At 42.7% G+C, this 22,889-nt stretch overlaps 3 protein-coding genes across 5 annotated transcripts; all 3 read right to left on the bottom strand.

Annotated features, from left to right (window-relative positions):
- Positions 1-1,186: 1,186 nt before the first annotated feature.
- On the bottom strand, positions 1,187-5,064 carry plcxd1 (phosphatidylinositol-specific phospholipase C, X domain containing 1). 2 transcript variants are annotated; one of them, XM_041040444.1, is made up of 7 exons: positions 4,718-5,064; positions 4,359-4,497; positions 4,064-4,206; positions 3,826-3,954; positions 2,937-3,092; positions 2,167-2,347; positions 1,187-2,049 (listed from the first exon to the last, which is right to left on the bottom strand). In XM_041040444.1, the coding sequence occupies exons 2-7, from the start codon at positions 4,480-4,482 to the stop codon at positions 1,805-1,807; spliced, it is 978 nt and encodes a 325-aa protein (XP_040896378.1). In that variant the 5' UTR covers positions 4,483-4,497; positions 4,718-5,064; the 3' UTR covers positions 1,187-1,804. The 2 variants fall into 2 exon arrangements, with proteins under 2 accessions (XP_040896378.1, XP_040896379.1); XM_041040445.1 differs by having other exon boundaries at positions 4,064-4,163.
- A 3,122-nt stretch (positions 5,065-8,186) lies between these two features.
- On the bottom strand, positions 8,187-16,786 carry jade3 (jade family PHD finger 3). Of its 2 annotated transcripts, XM_041040442.1 has the most exons (13): positions 16,626-16,786; positions 14,473-14,533; positions 14,283-14,342; positions 14,103-14,185; positions 13,846-14,003; positions 13,548-13,738; positions 13,154-13,365; positions 12,591-12,758; positions 12,362-12,478; positions 10,836-11,294; positions 10,237-10,354; positions 9,324-10,134; positions 8,187-9,249 (listed from the first exon to the last, which is right to left on the bottom strand). In XM_041040442.1, the coding sequence occupies exons 3-13, from the start codon at positions 14,329-14,331 to the stop codon at positions 9,108-9,110; spliced, it is 2,508 nt and encodes an 835-aa protein (XP_040896376.1). In that variant the 5' UTR covers positions 14,332-14,342; positions 14,473-14,533; positions 16,626-16,786; the 3' UTR covers positions 8,187-9,107. The 2 variants fall into 2 exon arrangements, with proteins under 2 accessions (XP_040896376.1, XP_040896375.1); XM_041040441.1 differs by having other exon boundaries at positions 8,187-10,134.
- A 1,071-nt stretch (positions 16,787-17,857) lies between these two features.
- rp2 (RP2 activator of ARL3 GTPase) lies at positions 17,858-22,497 on the bottom strand. Its single transcript, XM_041041091.1, has 5 exons — positions 22,213-22,497; positions 20,575-21,243; positions 19,533-19,647; positions 18,848-18,933; positions 17,858-18,752 (listed from the first exon to the last, which is right to left on the bottom strand). Exons 1-5 carry the CDS (start codon positions 22,375-22,377, stop codon positions 18,669-18,671), a joined length of 1,119 nt encoding a protein of 372 aa, XP_040897025.1. The 5' UTR covers positions 22,378-22,497; the 3' UTR covers positions 17,858-18,668.
- Between the last annotated feature and the right edge of the window lie 392 nt (positions 22,498-22,889).

Here is a 22,889-nt window from a genome sequence, read left to right as displayed (position 1 = left end):
TTTATTTAATCAATGTCCAGTTGCTGTAAAACCTTCTGATAATGTGGGACAGTTTGTTTAACGTGATGCTGTGATACACTTCATGTGATTTTATTTACTTAAAGAAAATCTTTGGAGAATGTGCAGTGGTGTGTTTCCTGTATCAGCAGCTGTTCCATCATGTGCACTGGGAATCTGTAGCAGAGATAATAATTTATCTTTCAGCTGGAAAAACTGACGTTTGTGGAACATCACTTTTCTAAAGTTTCATTTTATTCTGTGTTTTAAAGGAGTGAAATGAGTCGTGGCAGAAGAAGAAGCAGCCGACTGGATGTAGAAGAACCACAAAGTGAGGAAGACGGATACAGGAAAGTCTCTGATTTAATAAGTACAATGAATAAAAAGTCATAATCATGTGCATTCAGAGCTACATTACATTATTAATATGTGGAGACATGGACGCTGGACCATGCTGCTGAAATAACTGTAGACACTGTCAGTGGTTTGTGGAAAGAACTGTGAGTCAGTGCGAGCTCCTGTTACTCTGTGGGTCAGACCTTGTTTAATTTTTACTGTGGCACACTGGCTTTAAATTATAGAGGATATCTACACTGACCTGTGGATAAAACAAAAACTGCACATTTTAAAGTGTGAGATTTTATTTATTTATTTATTTATTTTTAATTGAGTAATTTATTAATTAATTGTAATTCAATACAGCAGAGTCTATTGTTTTTCTGGCTGCAGACTGGAGGGTCCATATGCCCCAGCTTCCAGAGGGATGATGGCTTTCACAATAAACTAATCTCAGTAAGAATGACAGAGTATGACAGAAATTTTTCACCATTTCAAAAAAAAAGTCACAGGTCTTTTAACATAAAGCGGGTTAGCATCATGTAGCTGGTAAACCCAACCTAACTGCAGGTCAGACACATGATGTAGTACAAGCTATTGTGAGGGAACCAAAAGCACTGAAAAGGAATGCATACTGCGAGGGAACACAAAAGCCTGGACTCCATAGTTTGACATTCCCTGTGTCCGAAAACACCAAAGACACGTTCACTTCTTTTGTACAAATGCTGTGATGAGAAGAGACTGTGACAGTCCAGCACAGGTATCTTCAAAGAAAAGATCCATTTGTCTGTTTGAATGATGAGTCAGTAAAGAGAAAGAATTAGTTTAAAAATGCTCACGTTTATTTGAAAAGCTTATCTTCACAGGCACAGTGGTGCAGCATTATTTTAGATCAAGGCCTAACCCGCTGGCTAAAGTCAGTTATAGGTAGAACAGTCAAGGTTGGGTTCATGCAAATAACTTTTCCATGCATTTTGCATAAGTTTCATGTTCTCTCTACATTCTCTATGGATAAATACGTGTATTGTAGGTGATGCAGTCGAGCTTCTTCTTAAACTTGCTGCCCACATATTTATAAAAACTGATGTCCTATAGTCATATGTGCTCGTTGAATACATTGCTTGTGCTTACTTATCTAAAATGCCTACGTTAAGGTGAGATTAGTTTTAACATTATTGCTTTGGCCACCGTAACATAAAACCGGCCACCTCGCTGACTGAACGGACTCATACAGTGCGTTGCATAAATAGTGAACTGAATGTAAACAAACAAATGCAGCTCAAAATACCAAAGGTCTGTTTCCAAGCAGCTTTAAGACTGAAATATACATTTCACTGCCTTCAATCAGTGCATTTATGTTTAACTGAATAATTCAAGTATTTTTTCTGTCGCTTTTAACAAAACAAGCTTGTGTTTCATGCTGTGATTCACTTTTTTTTTTTTTGCAGATTAATGCATACTGGTAAAAAAGTCATGAGGACCATTTCAGCAGTTTCTCATTCAGTGTAACAACAGTTGGTACAAAGTGACTCTCTGTGATAAAATCCCCAGCAATGATATTGAGAGAGCCCACTCTGGAGCCGGGAGTCTGCTCTGTAACCCAGCTGAGCAGAGTCGGATACGTGGACATCACCAGGTCCTTCAGGGACTCTGTTGGGTGTGTGCAGATGTACTTCAGGTCTTCTGTCAGATTAATTCCCGTGACAAAGAAACCTCCTGAAACGCAAAATACACACACCAGTTGATGAGTGGTGGAGGCCAATTACAACTTTAATGAACAAATCACTGATTTTGTGCCCGGTCTGTGTTTGGTGTCAGTCAGCTGCAGATTACCTGGTCTGCCGTGTTGCTTCCTGTGTTCAAACTCCTCAATTAGAGCCTCAGCTTTGCATTTATTGGCCCACCAGTAAGGAATGTGTGGCCACAGGTCGCTGTGACAGCTGGCGATGTTGTGTTCATAGGAAACAATCACTTGGTAGCCTAAAGCCCACAGGTTTCGAAGAGTTAACACTTCCTGAAATCAACAAAACAACAAACAAGTGTTTTTAAAATGTTTTTTTAAGTGTAAGGCTCACATTATTCTATATTTTCCTTACTGTCACCAAATCCCATCAAAATACCAAAACCAACAATGTGTCAGTCCACTGCTCAATAATTTACCCCGTCAGACGCAAGCCCATCGGTTACAACTGAGGATGTAAATCTTTAAAAATGAGTCACAAATATATATGTACAGTACTTTTAGCAGCTGGGTAATGTAGTTTTTACCAAAAGTTACTCAAACCGAATTAAATAGTGCATTTGTTAGGAACTAGCTTCAGCTGCAGATTAATCCACATCTGGTGCACAACGCCAGCAGGATGGGGTGTAAAAACTACAGTCCCCATGTTCATTGTAGTGAAGGAATGTGTGATCCAGTGCAACAGTGTGACTAGAAGAGTTTTTGGACAGTGGAGATCTACAGCACAGAGGAGTGAGCTAAACCAGGTTTTGGTGACACGGGCAAAACTCTTTATTCTCTTTGGGATCACGTCACGTTCTGGTTTTGGTTTTTTCATAGGATTTGTTGAAAAAAATAGTGAATATTGGAGGAGAAGCTGTACCGTTTTGGGACAGAGTTTGGAGGTGAATACATTGCGTATGGTTGTGAGCAGCAGCATGTGGAGCTCCTGGCTCAGGCCCAGGAAGTGGCTGAAGGAGAGAATGACCACCTCTTTGGGATGGGCGTCCAGCCACTCCCTTATCTCCATTAGAACAGTCTGTCAGGAAAACACAAGGTACCGTTTAGTTTTCTTCCACTGCAGGGCTCCATCTTTTCATGCACACTTGACAGCCTTGTTTAATAGCACACCTGGAACACTGCCAGGATTAGCTGTTTTGTAGGACATGATTTTTTTGGCGTTCGCACACGAGTGCTACATGATGGAATTTGCCAAATCTGCTGTGGATAGAGGAGATTACCAGATGCTTGAAAGGTTTTAAAACTTATTCTGCAGCCCAAGGGGCTTATGGATATTTTTAAGTATAAAAATGCTTTCTATATTTACTGGATGATTTGGTCGCTATGAGCCACCTAATATCCACCATAATTTCACAGATAAAGGTCTGTTTAGTGGCTTCATCATGTTAATACATGTGAGAATGCAAAGACAAACCTTTGACATATGTTCCCAGGGCAGGATGCTGCTTTTGGTCTTGCTAGACCCATGTTTGTGCCTACTCCCATATGAAAATAACACCAACAACACATGAGAAATTGGCTAAAGAACAAGGTTCTAAATAAAAGTTCTGTGTTCCTGCTGCAGTAATTGGGCTGCTTTAAAAACTTCCGTAAGAGTAATTTAGCAGCAGTAAGGGGATTTAGTATCTCACTGCAGTGGTGAGTCTTTGCTGAGCATGACTGTACTGTTGTTCTTTATGGTTATTGTTCTCGATGCAGATGAGCCTTTACGGGAGCATAAATGTCACTGTGGCAACATCTTGTAAACATACCTCCACAGTGAGTGTGGTGTAAACGCCATGGTAGAAATAAAGATCAGTGGAGCTGTCATTGGGCCTGTGTGCAATTCTCAGGTCACAGTATCTGACCCCACAGTCCAGCTGCTGTTTTATAGTGTACTCCTGCAAGACACGGGATTCAGGGATTCATTATCAGAGGTCCAGCTTAAAATATTATCTCATTAACAATGAGTAACAACTTGCTGGTGCGTCTTCCTCTGGGATTCATTACCTGGGTTATCGCCCATTTGTACACAAAGGGGCGAATAAGAGGCTTCATGTATTTGTCCAGCTTTTGAAGCATGTCTGGTTGGGTGAGGTCAACAGGGGATCTGTCATTCATATCCAGACAGTAGGTTATTGCATTGTGGCTGCCTACATGGGGGAAAGATAAGCTGTCAGGGGCACTTTCACCAGCAGCCAGGAACCACCGAAACCACTCACACAACACACACACTTTCACTAAAACCATTCAATTAACAGTCAGCTTCATCAGCACTACAGCGTGCTGTTCTGTGGCAGCCTACCCGGGATGGCCAGGTGGTACAGGGGGGTGTCCCACAGAGCACATGGCAGGTGAGACATCCAGCTCTCCATGGGTAGCTCTCCCAGGCTCAGCTCACTCAGCTGGGACACCACCACCGAGGACATACTGAGCTCCACCACCTGCACAACATCAGTCAACACACATTTAAAGGCATGATAGATTATGTTCCCATATCCCGATGCTGTTATCATGTTTGGAGATACATAGCTTGTGGGGCATTCTGGTTTGTTTTTGGGGGGTATCAAGATAAATATTCCATAAATGTTGTATAAAAGCTACAGCAGGGTGTTCAGTGTCACAGTAATGTGAGAGGTGTAGTCCTGTGTATCTCACACTTACTTAATCAAAGTGCTGCTGTTGTTTCCTCCAGTCGCTGATCCAGCTGAACCGGCCGAACCACCAGAGAGGCCAAATACGGTGACTGAAATTAAAGGCGTGCTCCAGAGGAAGTCCTCCATACCAAAGCATCGGAAAATGTCATGGCTGTACATAAAACATGTATGATGTGATCCGCAGATATAAAGAGTGGCCGTGTCCCTCCCCAGCAGCTCAGTCCGGTTACCTCTTACACCTGCACAGCCCGGGATGGCGAGGACGGTGGGCCCGGCGCATTTTAGTTTCGACTACTGATTATCCACGTATGATGTGCCGGGTGCTTCGGGTGCATCAGCGGTGAGTGAGTCCCGCCGTGAGCCGGGTGTCTGTCGGTCCCCTGAGATGCAGAGGCGGGATGTGCAGGGCGGGCGGCTCAGCCCCTGCTGACAGATCAGCAGATGCAGAGAGGCTCTGCTCTTAAAGAGCCCACTGAGCGCAGAGAGGCGATGCTGCTGTACGGATCTCTGAGGCTGAAAACTCCCGGATATACTGCAGCTCTGCCCACATCCCCCCCCAGCTGACCAGCTGATGTCACAGCAGGTGATATGGGTGCCCCCCCCCCCCCCCCCCTCCCCCGTTGTTCATGGTAAAACACCTGGCGAGACGTCACCAAACGGGTGTGGCCAGAGGTTCAACATGGTTCAGACATACATCCTGCTTTTTTTTTTTTTTAAGGAACAGGTCACTATTTTAGTTCATCCGGTACTTGGTGCCCTTTGTGTTCAGTGACAATTAGCAAATGTTAGCATGCTAACGAGCTAAACTCAGATGGTGCCTGCTAGCTCGCTAGCTGAACAGAAGCCTGTTAGCACTGTCAATGTTAGCATGTCAGCATGCAGGTGTTCGCATTTAGCTCCAAGCACAGCAGTGTGTTACATAAATTAGGGCGTGGTTACGTTGAGTGACAGTTCCATAGACAGGCACTGGCAGTTAGCTCTTTGCTAAAACGTCGGCTGCGCCAGGCGGCTACATCCAGAGACTTCCGGCTACCTCCAGCGGTTGACTGGGTCTGCAGTGTCCGTGTTTGTTTGCCAATGTTCGGATAGGTTTTTGTGACAACATGGGTCGTTGTAGTGTAGACTGTACTAACCGACCGTCGAAGGAGTCTGTGCAGTTTTTTCGGTAAGTAAATTTCTCACTATTTTACCTGGATGTTTACACTAATTAGCATGTATTAGCATATTGTGCCGCTGGCTAACGACTGCCGATTTATGGTCGCTGCTGATATAGATAGCATTGTGTTGTGTGTGTAAACTGTTCACGTGCCTTGAATTGCCCCCCAGGGCACAAATAAAGTTCTTGATTGATTAAGTGATTGATTGATAGAGGACCGGAGCAGCTAATGTTAGGAACGCTGTTGCGGTGTGTTCCGTGCTCTCAGAGTCCGTTTATTGAGGGAATACTAGGCTAGAGTTATATTTCGTCTCATTTTTCTGTTTCAAAAGTCCGACATTGCATGGACAGAGTAGCTCCGTCAGTAAGCGGCTGCTGTTGATTGTGTGCTGCTGTAACTGTAAGTGGATAGTGGATGGAGGCAGCGGTGAAAGCCGGTAAATATTAAGTATTGCTAAGTGGGCGGGTTCCCGGCCTCTTCGCCAAATATGGAGTACACTCGCACTAAAATCCAAGATGGCGCAGCTCAAATGCCCATGATTTGGTCACAAAACCGACTCCCCGAAGCCAATGGGTGATGTCACGGGCGCTACGTCCATGTTTTATACAGGCTATGGTTGCTAACCTCCTTTCCTTACCACCAGAAAGCTCGCGGTGGGAATGTGTCACAGACGTGTATGTGCACGATACAAACAAAATGGGCCCACTTGTAGAAATGTTGCTCCATAGCAGTACTAGTGTTTAAAAACCTGACAGCTTACCTTTAAAAAAAAATACATTTCTGTATTATGTTTATTTCCTGACATCTTTTTTAATTTATATTTTTGGATAGTTTTTTGGATGGTTTTAACTGTTGAGATCACTAAAAGCAATTGAAATGAGACAAAGTGAAGAGAAAATGTCACTTTTTGATTGATCTGCTCATGCAGACATATGCAACCCATGACAGGTCATGATTAGACATTGTGATGATTTACAGGGTTCACAAAAAGGTTGTGAAGTGCTGATCTACGTGATAACAGTGTTCATCAGTGAACTAAGTTAGTTCCCCTTTCTGTAATAAATGAATAAGGTTTGTAAGATGCAAATACCTTTATTCTCTATACTATATTCAGACGTGGTGATGTGTTCATGTGTAAATATCTGCCAAACCCACCAGTTTATGTAGCAGCTGCCTGTTATCTGAAAAAAAAAATGTATTTCATTGTACCAGAGGTTGACCTCTGTACTAAAATGCATTTCCCAAGAGGAAATTGATTAAGTTGTCTGTTTGTTTTGTGATAATTTGGTTGGTCAGGTCTTGCTCAGCTTGTTCAGCGGTTCAATAAACCCTGAGACAGCATTAACCAGTGTGGTGAAGCAAACTAGACAAACTGCTCCAGTGTTGCTGACTTTAGTTTAGCTTCCTCTTCTCTGTTCAATGCATTTTTCTTAACATTTCACTGGTTAAAGTACATGTGAAAATAATAACATTGTGAATGGCTGTATTTCATTTAGTTTCACCTCTTACAGGCTGGGACACTGAAATACCAAAACTGAGCAGAGCTCAGTTATAGTTAATTAATGTTATTAGTTATGCATGTGATTCACTGGCTACAGAGCGGGAACATGTCTACTGTGAAAAGGCCTGTACATACAGCCTATACATACCCTGCCTGAAATCAGGCTGTGTACAGTGATGGGTTTCGTTGGTAAGTGTGGCATTGCTGCCATCTAGCTTTCCATGTAAATAACTGATAGATTTTTTTTATGCCTCGCTGCTCAGGGCATTTTATTTAAGAATGTCCTTTCCAAAATGCTTATGTAAATCCTTATTGTTTCCCTACGTGTTGGATGTGTTCTGAATGTGCTAGTGTTCAAGTGTGGACCTGTATCTGCAATTTACAATCCACTTCAGTCATAACAGTGTTTGTCATTGATGTAGTTAAAAACCGAAAATGCTAACAGAGCAAAAATGCATTGAGACAGTATTTGTTTATGCTGCTCAGGAGGAGAGGGATACATATTTATGCTTGTCAGGAGTGAAAGCCACGTTGCACTTTAGCATTTCGAGTTTCTGGTTTATGGAACATGTAGTGATGGCACATTTATTCACCTTCAGTGGCATAAACCTTGCTCCTCTTAGTTTGAGTGGAGCCACAGTTTGAATTTCCTCTGCTTGACAAGGTCATTTGACTTGTTGTGGACAGTCGGCTCAGGCTGAGGGTCTCTGTAAAGGGCAAAGTGAAACACCACTTTGCGACTGCTTGCTTAAACTTTCTTTATTGGTAACTTTTCACCAAAATGCAAGTCTCACAACTTGCCTTCATTACACCTGAATAATTCTAAGTGAATAGTGGGGCTGAGTGTCAGACTACAATTACACAGCCGTTTCTGAGCACAACTTCAGTGTGTCTGATTTTCCAATCATTGACTGAAAATTGACACCAAATCCTTGGTATTTATTCTTTGATCACATATCCTCTTTAAATCCTTGTCTTCTTAATTTTATGATGTATGTTATTTCAGAAAGGTTATTGTACAGCTGTTTGTATTTAAAAAAAAAAAAAAAAGTTTGTAAAATTTGTTCATATTTGGCAAAGCTGTTTAATTAAAAAAAAAAAAAAAATCAGCTGTGATATTTAAGGCTGGTCATGTAATGACTTGAGGCCAGTTATCGATCCCAGATCTGTACTCACTCTTTGCTTTAATGCATCCAGCTCAGGTTGCACCTGAACGATGCACCAGGGAATGTAGTGATACTGCTTCACACACGTTTCCTCCCATTGAGACTAAGAGGAGCTTAATTGCTTTCCGTTATGTTTAGTTTTATAACCTTCAAACGTGAAGGTACTTAAAGTTTGAAACTGCATTCCTACATACAAAAGGCATCTGTGTTTCAGAAGAATGACAAACGTAAAGGTCACAAGTCTGTTTATCACCTGTGAGAAGGAACAGGAAGTGCAGCAGATTCTAGAGTTCACTACAAAATTTTCATCCAGCAAGTTTTAATTTCTAGGCCACACTGACACCGAAGTGTCAGTAAAGTGGAACGTGTGGGTCAGTTACACATTATGTACATCCCAATGTGAACATCTTATGTACAACATTTTTAGTCAAAGGCAATTGGAACCTGTGTGTCAGGGAACAGGGATGTTTAATACCAAGTTGTGCAGAGTATAAAATGAAATGCTCGCCACAAATGAAAGGCATGCACGATAATCTCAGAAGACTGACACAGCACTTTGCTTCTTCATTAATCCTACTGGGTGAAGATCTGGTGATCTGGACGACAGCACCCTTCATGTGACTTCTGCTTCACGTATACAGCACCATTAGCACTGTGTCTTGGTCTGGTCCCTGATAGAGGTGTGTTCAGAGAGACAGCCTGGCACTTAGGAAGACTGCCAGAGGGTCAGGAATGAACAGTGGCAGTGAGTTTATTAAAAAAACAAACAAAAAAAAAAACAGCTGTCACCTTTGCATGGGATGCCTGGAGCCCAGTGACTGTTTCCCACGACTGACCCCTTTCCTCAGAGCATCTGGCTGCGGCAGCCCCACCTGCCGCCGGTGCTTCCCTTTGGCCTCCGGCTCTGAGTCACTGAGCTCCAGGTCGGGACAGTATCCGTCACTGTCCTGGTACGATCTCGTGCTCTTCACTTTGTGCTCAGACATGGGTTTAGCCCATAGTCTCTCCTTGGCTGAGCCCTTACGGGACAGTTTGTCAGAGGCCCGCAGGTCCTCTGTGGTCCGTACCAAGTTTATGGTCGCCTCTTTGAATGACCTGCCAAAGTGCTCCATGGCAGATTTTCGAAAGCCGCTCTTGACTAAAGCCTCATTTGAAGAGTCCTGGTGACTGGGCGTCTGGCAAGAACTGTCCTTCTGAGCCACTGGGAGACCGTTAGATTTGGCCACGCATGCCCGGTCTTGGTCCAGTTTGCCATTACTGTTGGATGAGTGGCCGTGGAGAGCAGCATGCAGGGAAAAGGGTTTGCCAGTTGGCTTAACAGGCAGCATCAGGCTGTTCGAGAGGCTCGAGGAAGCCAGTCGGCCGTTGGGACGCTCCTCTCTCCGACCACGGCCGTGCAGCTGAGGCTTCCCCTGACCCAGCCCTTCACATGCATGTTCAGTAACATTCCCGCTATTGTCCGGACACAGAGGCCCGTTACCAGATTTGGAACTGGCATTTCCATTTCCAAGATTTGAGGCTTTGGGCATTTTCAGCTTTAGAGTTATCCGTGGAGGAGGTCGAAACAGCATGTTCTCCACTGGGAAAGAAACAGGAAGTCCTTGGGACAAAGAAAGACAAACAAATTCACAATACAGTTATGATTCAAATGACACAACACAGTATCAGCAAACAAGGAAGAATGATCCAGCAGATGGCTCACCGGCTGACAGCTCCTGGTTCATGAGCTGCACATGTAAATTGAACATCTGCTCCTGGGCTTTGCTCTGCAACAGCTTCAGCTTCTCACGGCGACTCACCATGTAACACAAATTCCTCACCTGTAGAATAAAAGAAATAGAAACGATCAGAAAGATTTAGTCCCTTAGAACATTAACTAGTTCCTCGTTCACCAGTGTGAAGATTTGCTTCTTGTCTTTGTGTTTTTATGATAGTAAGCTTTATATTTTGGGAGCAGCTGGGTCACACAGTCAGTCTAATGCTGGCCCTTACATTTGTTTTTAATGACCAAACAACATATTTTAAGTTTGAGATTTTCATCAGCATTTTTCAGTTTTGACTTTTTTAGACCAAAGAATGAATCCAGAAATAAATAAGCAGAATAACTGACAATAGACTGACAAATTGAGTCCCTACGTTAGTGTGGTGTAGGACATGATAGTCCGCTTAGCTTATAGGCTAAAACGTGAATTCAAGCACATAAACTGGCTTTTAAAAAATGCTCATTGAGCATAAGCAATCTAAAAAAATGAATAAAATTCAGTGTGTACTGAAAAACCTGCTTTGTAATCAGAAACCCACCCTCTCCAAATCCTGTCGCAGGTGCATGAACATCCGCATGCGTGTGTGGATGCTGTCCTCCTGAGGCTGCAGCACCAGGTTCTCCTCCTCCTCTTTAGGGGGCAGCAGAGCTTTGTTAAAGTTGCTTTTCCTCTTCAGCTTCCAGTACTGATAGATGAAATCCACTAAGCGCTCTGAGAGCCCAAGGGCCTGGGCCAGCTCCTCTAGCTGGATTAGTGTGTAGAACTCCTCCTCCAGCTCCTGCAGTCTCTGTGCCCGCTGGCCCACCTTCCCCGCCTCGCTGGGGGGTTTAGAGCGAGCTGGGCTCAGGCTTGCCTCCCCAGATTTAGATTTGCTGTGCTTGAGGCAGTAAGACTTGAACTTGACTTCGTCCCCTTCGTCCAAGATGGTCTTCATCTCCAGACTGTGCTCAAAGGCACATGTCACGTGGAAGGGAGTGGTGCAGTTCTTTACAGAGCACTGGGAGTAGAGAGGAGAAACAGATTATGTTTACATGGACTATAAACCCAATTGCTGGGAATAACAAGATTTAATAACAGGATTTAAGCATTTACATATTTTAAAGAAAAACACTTTTTTCTCAGGAACTTGAGTTTAAATGATTTGTTTCATAATTGGATTACTGTCTGGAAGGCTGTGTGGTGGCCAAAAGAAAATATCTTATTAGTGCAGCAGAGTAAAAGAAAGACAAGAAGGCACTTAATGCTAGTTTATGCTAAACTACGCCAGTTAGCTGCTGCATATAGATCTGACAGTGGTATCAGTCTTCTCATCTAAGTCTCTAAGAAAGTGAATAAACCACCAATCTGCTTTTTTTGTCACTAGCATGTGTAACTTCATGGGTTTTCTCAAAGAGGGTAACTTTCATTATTCTTTCTGAAAAGTTGTAACGTGTCCTGGAGCTAAATCTCTTGTATCTTTACTATTACCTACTGGACTGATAGTAAATTTGAGCATCTCGTTGTTGTCAGTGATGTTAGAATTTAACAGCAACATATCCAACTTGCTAAACAGGATAAGGTGTAGAAAATGGATGGAAGTATTGGTTTGACAAGTTTCTATGGATTTGGTGAGTGTTAGAATCTGTTGTGTCTCCAGCCTCCTTAAAGGAGCAGGCTTCAGACTTATTCACCTTTGTAGCCAGTGTTTTTGTGCAGATTAAACAAACATGATATAACATGTCACTCAGTGAGTTTCAGAGGTGCCATCAGGTGCATTTTTTACACTTTGGACAGAGTCCAGTTGGCTTTCCTACGCTAAGCTGAGCTAACGGGCTGCTGCTCTGGTCTCATATTCAACACAGGTATCAGCGCAGAACTGATCTTCTCATCTAACTCTCTTGAAAACTAATAGGTGCTTTTCCAAAAATGCTAAAGTATTCCTTTTTTTTAAAGAATGTTTACTACTGAAAGCATATGTTTCTGTTGGAGAATGACTTTAATTGAACAAGAATAACTTTACAATAACTGATACTGTATTGTTCCTGTGATAAAAAATCATTACTGACCACAGAGATCCACACTCACCTGGATACATGCACCTGTCTTCAGTTTACACAGACTGCAGATGAGAGACCAGCGACTGGGTGGAATGTGGGAGACTTTGGTGATGGGCTCCATCCTCTCAGGACAAGCAATGCTCACCTACAGAGCAGCAAAACGTCCATCATGAACAGAGATCTTTAACACTGTTAGTGTAGATTTGCTTAGAGAGGTCAAAGGGTAGAGCAGAGGATATATGTGTTTGTTTATTTACCTCTGGTATCCACAGAGCACAGCTTACGTGTGCCCACTTGGTGCCTGCACGTGTGGCTTTCATGGCACCGCCCTTCTGGGGACACAGAAGGCACTGCGGGTCGATGCCGAGGACACACGTCCTACACAGCCAGTTTCCAACAGGCACTTTGACTATGCCATAGCAGGCCTGTGTGAGAACAGCAGGTTAGAACAGTCTGTCAGTGTCTGACTGACACATTCACTGACAACACATGAGAAAGAAAATTAGGTTTTGCTAAAACTTAAACACCTTCCACGTGTCCAAACGTGTCCTGGTACTGAGAGCTGTAAGCTAGCACAAGGGCTAACTCCTATTTTCATTTCTGTGTTCTTCTGTACCGTGTGTCCGTCGGTTTTCTTGGGTGTTTTGTATTTAGTATAATATTTTTAAGAAGCCTTCTTGGTAACTTGGTCAACAAGATTATTTCCCAGTGACAGCAGAGTTGTCACTAGTAACTGGGCCAATTTCTGTTGAATAGCTGAATAAATAACCAAATGGCTGCCTGTACGCTGCCTGTGCATTGAAGGGCGCTCTGTGTTTACCTGGTGCACACAGATGTTGCACTTGTCACAGAACACCATGTCATTCCCTTCCTCGCTGTCGGGGGAGCGGCACACGTCGCAGATGACGTCCTCGTCATACTCAATCCCCAGGCCCTCCACTGTCTCGATGGCGTGGTTCATGTTGTCATGACACTGCCTCTCCAGGGCTTCCATGGCGCGCTCCATGGTCAGCTCGTCTATGGGCTCCTCCCCTGGAAGACAGAGAGGGACAAAACTCCATAGGCTCAGAGAAACCCCAGCAGACTGCTGGATATCGTAAATCCAAATCTTAATGCTCTTATTTCTAGCTTAAGCTGACAGATGTCCACTGTTCAGATATCATCTATCTGCCATAATACAGTGTGTGTTTAACATTTACAAGCCTGCTCCTTACCCATGCGGTCGAGCTCTTGGTTGAGCGTGTGCAGCCAGTAGAGGTCCATGTCGTCCAGATCGTAGCGACACATGGCCTCCGCCAGCTCTCTGATGTTGACATAACCTGGTTCAGCTGAGTCCTGGCAAGCACACTGGATGTACTTCCTCTGGTGGGTGTACAGGACCTCTTTGGGCTTCTCCGCAATAATTCTGATCACAGAAGACACAACCAAAATCTGTCAGCACATCAGGGATCTTCACACAGTGAAATAAATATGTAAAACAGCTAGTAACCCCGGCAGCAGAGTCAGCGTTACCTGACTGACGGCTCCGGGATGGTGTCTGGACTTGCCGGCACCTGGACTCCCTTCTCCCACTCCTGCTTCCAGGTGTCTGCCAGCAGGTAGTAGTCCTCTGGGGAGACATGGTGGGAGTCTGGCAGCTTCATGGCACTGATCAGGTCTTTTCTGAACACCTGCGAGAGAGGAGAGAGGCCAGGGCGCACAGTTAGTCTGTCGCTGCTCGTTACGGTTAACAACACACTACGCAGAGTCTGATGACGATGGGAACCTACTTCGGCCGGTTTCTTCTGGCTGGAGGCGGGGGTTCCAGGTTTGCTTCCATACTTGTTGGACGAGCAAAAGGAGGTTGAGGGACCTAAACAAAAAAAAAAGAGGATGTTAATAAAAGAGCAGTGGTGAATATAAAATCCAGTCCAGCTCATGGTCTGAGGCCTCTCTGGCAGATGACTCACTCTCATTGTCAGAACTGTCGCTGCTGCTTGAGGACCTGAGACGTTTCATCCTGTAACATCCTGCAGAACAGGAGACAGACACACTTTAAAACATGGCAAATAAGGAAATTTAAGATTATATGAAAATAACACATTCAAGTAACTATTTTAAAATCTGATCCTCTGGACGAAGTGCAGAGAGGTGACTCACCATAAATTTCAAATTGAAAAGCATGCTAGTGACTCCCTCTGATAACCACTTAATGTCATACCTGTAAATGAGAAACACAGGTGAGTCCAATAAGCTGTTCTGTCTAAATACACTATACCACTTCGTGCTGTCTCTGTTTGCTGAATATTAATTAGTGCTGTACCAGAAACTTTACAAAGAAATGTCCAGTTTACTAAACTAATAACAATAAATAACAATCACTGTTCATTGAATTATTTAAATAAAGTTTAGCAGACAGAATCCTTAGTTTCCTGATTTTTCTTGTATTCATGTTTTAATTGGACAGTTTAAAGAGAAGTGAAACTAGACAGACCCCACAAGGCCACACTATGTGCCATTAAGGTTTCAAAATACTTAGGGACTCCGGCCCGGCACAGCCCCAAATACAGTACACTGTTTCAACAGACAGGACATGCCTCGCATTCCTCATGAGGACAGGACGGGTGGGAGGGGAAAAGGCATAAAGCCAATCCCTCTCCATACCATGCCATAAGTAAAACATGGACATGCGGTGTGTTACTAGTTACCATGTCTGAACTAGGTTTGCTGATCTAACTGAGTTTGACCACACTGAGTCCTCAGTAAATCACCAGTGACACACGCTGAACACAGCACAGACACACCACTGTAAAGTGTGTGTTCACCTCGACAGCAGAGCCTGCTGAGACCTGGCATCTGCCACTGACATGAGTGTTTCCATCTCTGAATACAGCTAACGTTTGTGTTCAGGTACTCAAGGCCAAAGAAAAAAAATCTCGTAAACAACAAAGCAGTTATGAACTGAAGTCGATTAATTTTCTGTTAATCAACTCGTCAATTTAACGGCTAATCTAATTGTCGCAGGTCTCTCCGCTCTTCATGTGCTTCCATTCAGTGCAACAGAAAGTTAATGTGCAACTATTCTGATAAGTGATTAAATGTTTAAGCAGTTTTCAAATGAAAAACACTAAACGCTTATTGGTTCTCGCTTCTCATATGTGTGGATTTTCCTGTTTTTGTTGGTTTTATTTCATTGTGAACTGAATCTCTTTTGGATTTTGGACAGTTGGTCAGACAAAAGAAGCAACTTGAGGAAGTAACCTTGGACCCTGGAAAATTTGTATTGTTATTATTGATGTATTTGTGTTTTCTGACATTTTATGGACGGTGAAATGAGAAAGGGCAGATTTGTTTATGATAAAAATAATCGCTGGCGGCAGCCCTGTAGTCCTCTTGTGTTTTACCTCGGTGTGGCTGATTATTTCTGCGTGGACAGATTTTGGTCAGGATAAAACAATGAATAAATAGAGTTTTGTGTATTTTACTATTTACTACATCCAGGAAGTAGCTCTTGGCTTGTATTGTACTTATGTAAATGTTAACAGACAGTGTTGCCAGATTTAGAAAATAGTGCCAGACCACTATAATCTAAGTTATAACTGTAATACTGGTTTACTAATGCTGCTACAGATGTTAATGTCATTACAACAAAGTCAGTCACGAGAGGTCAGTGAGAAAATACACACACACACACACACGATGAGGTGGTGGGGGGCTGCAGACTGTGAAAATGGGCGGATATGGCCTCAAACTGTTCACAAACCATTGATACAGGAGCCGCTGACTGCACCGTGGGTGCCTTGTTCACGGTTCCCTCCTCATATAACGTATAATTGTAGGTGAACTGATGTCTGGGTGCTGGCTGGGACTGGACTCAGCAACACGTAGACTGAGGACTTTTACAAAAATAAAGCCGAGTGCCTGCCCTGCCCTAAGAGCCTTGTTGGCGCCAACCACACACACACACACACAGAGAGAGAGAGAGAGAGAGGCCTGGAGCGGGCTGCTCTGCAGGCTGTGGAGAAATCAAACATGGGCGCCACCATCATACAAAGATGTCACTTCCTACAGCCACTGAGGCGAGTAGATGCACAGCTCAGCTGGTTTTATTGTTCAGTGTGGAGAGCCGTTAACTACCAAAAACTGCGTTCACTTAATAGTGGCCCACGCGTCTGTGGCCGAGAGGCAGAGAGGGTCCAGTGAAGGCAGAAAGCAGCAGGCCCCGTGGCCTGGATAACCCATCCAGGGAAAATCCTGGCTCACTGAGCTCCACTGAACACACGAGCATATTGTTCACATTTCTCCCATCTTACCTCCAGTCCCCGCGCTGCTGTCCGCTCTATCCCACACACATGGCCGTCCACACACAGCTTCAAACGTACACCTATAAAACTGAAGCTCTGCTTCTAGCTGTAGATTAAATTTAGTATTTTTTTTGTATCCCACCTCAGTGGGAATCTCCAGGGCTGCAATCTGTCCACCACCACGGCACAACAGCTCTATTGTACCGCGCGTCCCGCCGGGCCCTAAGCCCCGCCGATTTCCCTCCATCGTGGGTGCGCTCGATTTGCGCACCGGCGTTAGCCTCTGTCCATAGACGACGGAAACAATGAAAACCAAGTCTTTAACAGTGACAACAGGCTGATAAAACACAACCAGTCAAACAGTCACTGGCGTACGTTCAGTTTTTCTACGGCTTTTTAATGTTTCTCTGCCATTTTATAAAGTCAGGATGTCATTTAAGCGTAGAAACAACAGATTACAGAGAAATGTGCTTTCAGAAAGACAGGTTGCTCTACAAAAACGGTATGCTCCAATACAAAAGGTTCACAAATACAAATTACAGCACAAGAAGTCCCTATGGATAGTTTCTTAAAGGCATCTGTACAAAACGGTTTGATACGTCAGACGTTAATGTGCTGCTTCTGATAAATGAATAAATGACAGGCTTCAGCACAGACCAGGTGGAGTCAGGCTGTCAGCTACTGACTAGAATCATTCGGTCAAATGATCAAATGTCAGAAGTTGGATGCTGAAGTGAAAGCTGTTAACTGTGATTCGCTGAAGACGACAGCACATTGTTACTGAACACTCCAATTCCAAACCCCTGGACTCACCCTACATGTTGAGGGTGTTTTCCATTTAAAAAAAAATAATATTATTAATATTATATTATTGCTTATAATATTTAAGCAATGTGCTTCTATAGCAATAACACAGAAGATAATTCACTAATTTGATGAGTGATGTTCCTAAAGTCCAGACATACCACAGCAAGCAAACAGTCAGAGCATTTACATTTACAGCAAATGAGAACCAGAGTATTTCCTTTAACCTTACTGCCAGTAAATGGAAACAATGAGAATGTGCTGATGATTGTGACCAAAATAAACTAACTCAGGAGGACAGATAATTGACTATATTGTAGTTATAACTTGTTGTTACCTTGATTGGCTCATGTTTGTCACTCTGCAGCCATTATCACACAGCTTTCTTTCAATCATCTGATCAGGTGTGAAAAGCCTGATTACAAATTGAAGACACACATAATCAAATGTTTTACTAAAAATTATAATGAACATTAATTTGTTTCTATAAAAAAACATTGAGTAGAATATAAAACAAACATTAAAAAATATTTAAAAAAAGATAACATGAATTACCTACATGAAAACCCAGCATTTTATAAGTGTTTATACCTTCAGTGTAAACGCATCAATTAATCCTAACCTTTCACAATTCAACTTTGGCCAAACAGATGTCAATAAGATGTCATAACCACCTACACAGCATGTTCCAAATATACACATCTTATACACACAAAGTAAATAATCTAAACCACATACACAAATAAATCCTTACAGGAAATAAAAATCTGATTTATAAATAAAATATTTTCCCTCAGGCCTTCTTGTGCTAATGGTTTTTCCACTGCATCGACAGTTTCAGACAGTGATGAAAAACTAAATTTTAAATTAAAATGAAATACATGTATAGCAAACAGTTACATTCACAATTGATAAAAGCAACAGGATTATCAAATACATTCATAGAAATATAAATAGTCACAGCACTCTAAGCAACTAATGGATGTTACGTGGTTTACAGCAAATGTTTTTGGATGATATGGGCATGCGTCTAGTCTGCAGGGTCATGGTTTATGAATTATCTTATCCAAGGCTTTATCAAACACAGTCCTTAATATTTTCCATTCCTACCTGTTTCCTGTTTTTTTAGAATGAAAAGAGGCAAAAAAAAAAAGAAAAGCCACTCGTATTTAACCCGAGCTGGACGGTGGGCGGTTTAGAAAATCAGACTGAGTGTGTGATGGGCAGTTTGTTTCCATACGTGATCATTCACAAGCCCATCTGCATGTCGGCAAAGTTGAAGAAGTTGTCCACGTCTCGAGAGGATGTATTTTTGTTATCAGAGACAAAAACCTGTGAAAAAAAAACATACTCTAAGCTTTTGAATATTTTTCTAAAAAATGACCGATTTGTTTAAAACCTACGACAGACAGACACGGTGTGATTACCTTGCTGCCACTGAATACTTCATTGGCGATGTTCTTACAGGCTTCCACAACTCCGTCACCATTCAGCTCCAGGGCAATCACAGGGCCTTTAGTAGGAAGATATGAAAGTCTCAGTCCTGCTGTACTGAGCTAAACTGCAGCTAAATACAGTTTCTCCGTCCTCAATAAAAAAATCTCTTACATTTCCTCACACTTATTGTGTGATGAAACAATAACTGCTTACTAGTGAAATGGAGATCATGAAATTTTCCAGTACTCCCTACCAAAGTTGAATGCTGATTTAGCTGATTTCTGCCACTTGTACCAAAACTAGTAGTCAGCACTGTTGTCATAATAAAAATCATGTAAGCATTTTAACCACAAGTCTTTTGCTTCTAAAAAAAAATGGCAGAAAGGCAAACTGTTGTCTGAGAGGGAATATAGTTTCCTTGAGGTACCTAGGTCATTACTAACAGCACTGGAAACTGGCCCTATTTAGACATTTTAAAACAAACTGTGCTTGTTTCACTCTGTTCAGCTACAACACGCAACTGTTACTCTCATCGAATGCAGAGCATGAACATGTTGTAGCTGCCAGTCTTATGAAACAGCTTTGTCAGACGAGATCCAACATACCTGGCCGAGTTCCTGAGCAGCTGATGTTTTAAAACAACAACAGCAAAACAAAAGAAAAAAGGAAAATTACCTTTGGTGACCCACTCCATGACCTCCTCTGTCTTGTTTTGAAACACCCTCTTCACGTCTTCGGGTCGCATTGAGACTTCCTTTGTCTGGATCAGCACAAAACCTTTAGCCGTTGCCTGTGCAGATGAGATTTAAAAAAAGTTATACAATCAACAGCCAAAGGCAGCAGTGAGCCATCCAGCATTTAAAGAATCCTCCATGTCTAAAAACAGAGGAGATCAACTGTCAAGATGTGTCTTGCAATAAGATTTCTTTACTGTCCCACATGTGGATCCAGTTTCATGCTTTTGTGTTACAGTAATGCATATTTTGGCAGGAGCACAAACATAACTGGAATGTTCAAGTAGCAACACAGCCAGCTCAGGATTGTAGCTTAGTAAGTCAGCTAAAACAAAAGAAAGCTACAAAAAATATTACTCTGCATACTCAGAGAATGCAGAGGATACAAAAAAATTTGCATATAAATTAAATGCTTATATGCAACTACTAATTAATGGAATATTTCAGTGCACCTGATAGTAAAGAAATGCTCACACACAGCTGGAGAGCTGAAAAAAACAGAAAGTCTTCAAAGGAAATAATTGGGTGGTTTGATAAGACATGTAATCTTTAACCCACTCTCTTGGATGGCAGCACCACAAGCTTCAGTGGTGATGCAACTCATTTGATTTGGCTGATAACCAGCTTCAGATTGTTCTGCTTGTTTGGGATTACTCTAAGAACGGTGGAGGTTTGATTAGATTTCCTCAATATCTAACCTAGTTTTACAGTTCTGTGTTGAACTTCTGTTCAAAATGGTGCCAATTGTGATAGTTAACACTGAAGTTTGTTTTTTTTTTTTTTGTTTTTTTTTTCATTCTTCAACCTTTTGAGATAGTTAAAACACGACTGACTTCAGCCAGCGTTCATCAGGGTATTAAGATTGGGTAAGATTTTAAACTCCAAGTAACATCACCAACACCATCTTTCCATTGACATGCAAATAGACTTCCTCCTTTAACCACCACATCATAACCACTGTAGGAACACTTCCTCACACTCACCTCATCGATCAGTTTGCGGGCATTTGCAGTGGTGTACTCTCCAGCAAAGAAAACAAAGAGGCAGGACTCTTCACTGTCCTTACGCCTCCCTCCCTTTGTCAAAGGCACAATGCTGCGTGTGGAGTCAGTGGAGATTCGCACCGACTTGAACTCAGACTCGGGGTCTGGTGCTGGTACAAAATCCAGAACTGCTGAAGCTTCTGGCAACAAGCTCCAGTTGTTCTCTCCGGACACTGGCGTGAAGTCGTGGATGTTGCTCCAGTTGTTGTTGAATATGCTGAGGTTGGCGTCCTTGAAGTGGAAGGCCAGCTCAGGATAGTAGTACTGAAAGCAGCCAAACTTCATACCCGTAGATGACTCGATGATGGGCTGAGTGGCACAGCACAAGAACACGTCCATCTTTTTACAGTCCCGTGTGCGAAACTGCTGACAGGCCACCACGCACTTGATGTCTTTACAGTCTCTGAAAAACACACTGCCCTTGACAGGTCCTAGAAAAATGCGGCAATTGACACAGTCATCGATGGTGATAGTCGCTGAGTGGTCGAGCACGTAGATGTTGCAGTTCTCACACTCTTGGATGACAAACTGTTGCCCATTCAGTTTGCCAGGTAGACGACCCACCGTGACGTCTTTTAGCCCCGTCAGCATGTAGTCTTTGGGATCAACCTATGCGAAGAGAACAGTGCCAGCCAGTATTTAAACAATACATTTAGAGATGCACCACATTCTTGAACCAAACCTGTATCTCATATATTCCCACCTCTGTCATCCAGTAACACTACTGATGTTTGTTGTTACAAACTTAAGCTTTTCAGACATAAATGTCTGCACTGTATTTTTAAATGTTATAGTACAACTATTTATCTTTTCATACACTTTCACACATACATACTTTATTTGACCCTGTTAACTCGCAGGTATGCATCAAACTATTTTCGGACTATTTGGTGTCACACTTTTGAGGTGCAACACACAGTGAGTCAAAACGGAAATTGAAACACTGCTTGGTTAACGCCTGTGTGGTCAGCTACAGAACGGCGAACCACAGAGACGTGTAGTAATCCGATAATCAGATAACGCTGGATACACGAAGTGAGAGAGGGCGAGGCTTTGAGCTTTAAACTCGAGAGTGTTGTAAACTTATAATGGGCACTGGATGCATCCATTGGCTGGCTGAGTAAAACTGAGATTCAATAAACTGAGACAGCGTGTCACGATAAATCGATGCTGCTGCTGCTGCGCAGTGATTCTCGTCACGTAAACATGTCCGTTTACCTGCAGAACTCAGGAAATGGTTTTAGAAATACAGATGTCCACATTACAGATTTGGCACAGAAGGGTCGCTGACACCCTGGTGGAGTTTTAATACGGAAGAGTTCAGCTACCTTCACAATTTTTTGTTTTCCAGAACTAGCTACTTTCTAACCGAGCTGTAGGTTAAACGTGTAAATGAGGTTAGCTAACTGCACCTCTTGGAGATTGTAGCTACCTGGAAACGAGTGAACACACACGTTAAGAGGAATTAAACAGTCAGGCAAACTAAAGTTAGCTGGTTAAGACCACCACTTCCCTACCGGGTATCGGTTTATTGTAATGTATAACTTTACTGGCGGCTCTGTAGGACCTAGGTGTTACCTTTTCTCGTTTATCCCAGCTATATTGCTTCGGAGCCTCGTCGGTGTTGTTGCCAAGGGGAACCGCGTTGCTTGTCGTCGTAGTTTCGACAGTCGTTGTTGTCGGCGTACGATCCTCTTTGTCGGATGACTTTCTTTTGGATTTCTTCGAGAAGAAACACCCCATGTTGATTTTACAGTGGCGACCAGATTAGACCCGGGGTTTTTTTTCCCCACCGCAACGTTAGCTTGAAGAACAGGAGAAATGCGAAGCAGAAGCTTACGTCCACTTTAGTTGACAAGATTTTTTTTTTTTTTTTAGCTTCCCGTTTCCCAGCTTCGTTTCGCAACCAATCGGCACCGCTGTAGTCTTTCCAACAGCCAATCACAGACCTGGACAGAGTGACGACTTCACGTAGAGGAGGTGTGTACTCGTGAGGCGTGTGAGTACAGATACTGAAAGGTTTCTTCGACCCTTTATTTTATTTTTAAATAGTCTAAAGCGTTTTTTTATGGGTACAACATAAAATACCACTCAGTTTTAAGCTGAATTAAATATGCATACATCGTGAGGAATATATAACTACATAATAGCTGCTATTTTTAAATACAATGACGTCTCATTCACATGAAATTAACTCATCTTCTGCATTTTTTATGTGGTTAAATACAGTTACGCGTCGCGCATCACAAACTGGA

The sequence above is a fragment of the Toxotes jaculatrix genome, chromosome 6 (genome assembly GCF_017976425.1).
Source record: "Toxotes jaculatrix isolate fToxJac2 chromosome 6, fToxJac2.pri, whole genome shotgun sequence".
NCBI lineage: Eukaryota > Metazoa > Chordata > Actinopteri > Toxotidae > Toxotes > Toxotes jaculatrix.
The sequence above is the reverse complement of the archived record's forward strand: the minus strand, read 5'-3'. Positions and strand labels throughout refer to the sequence as shown.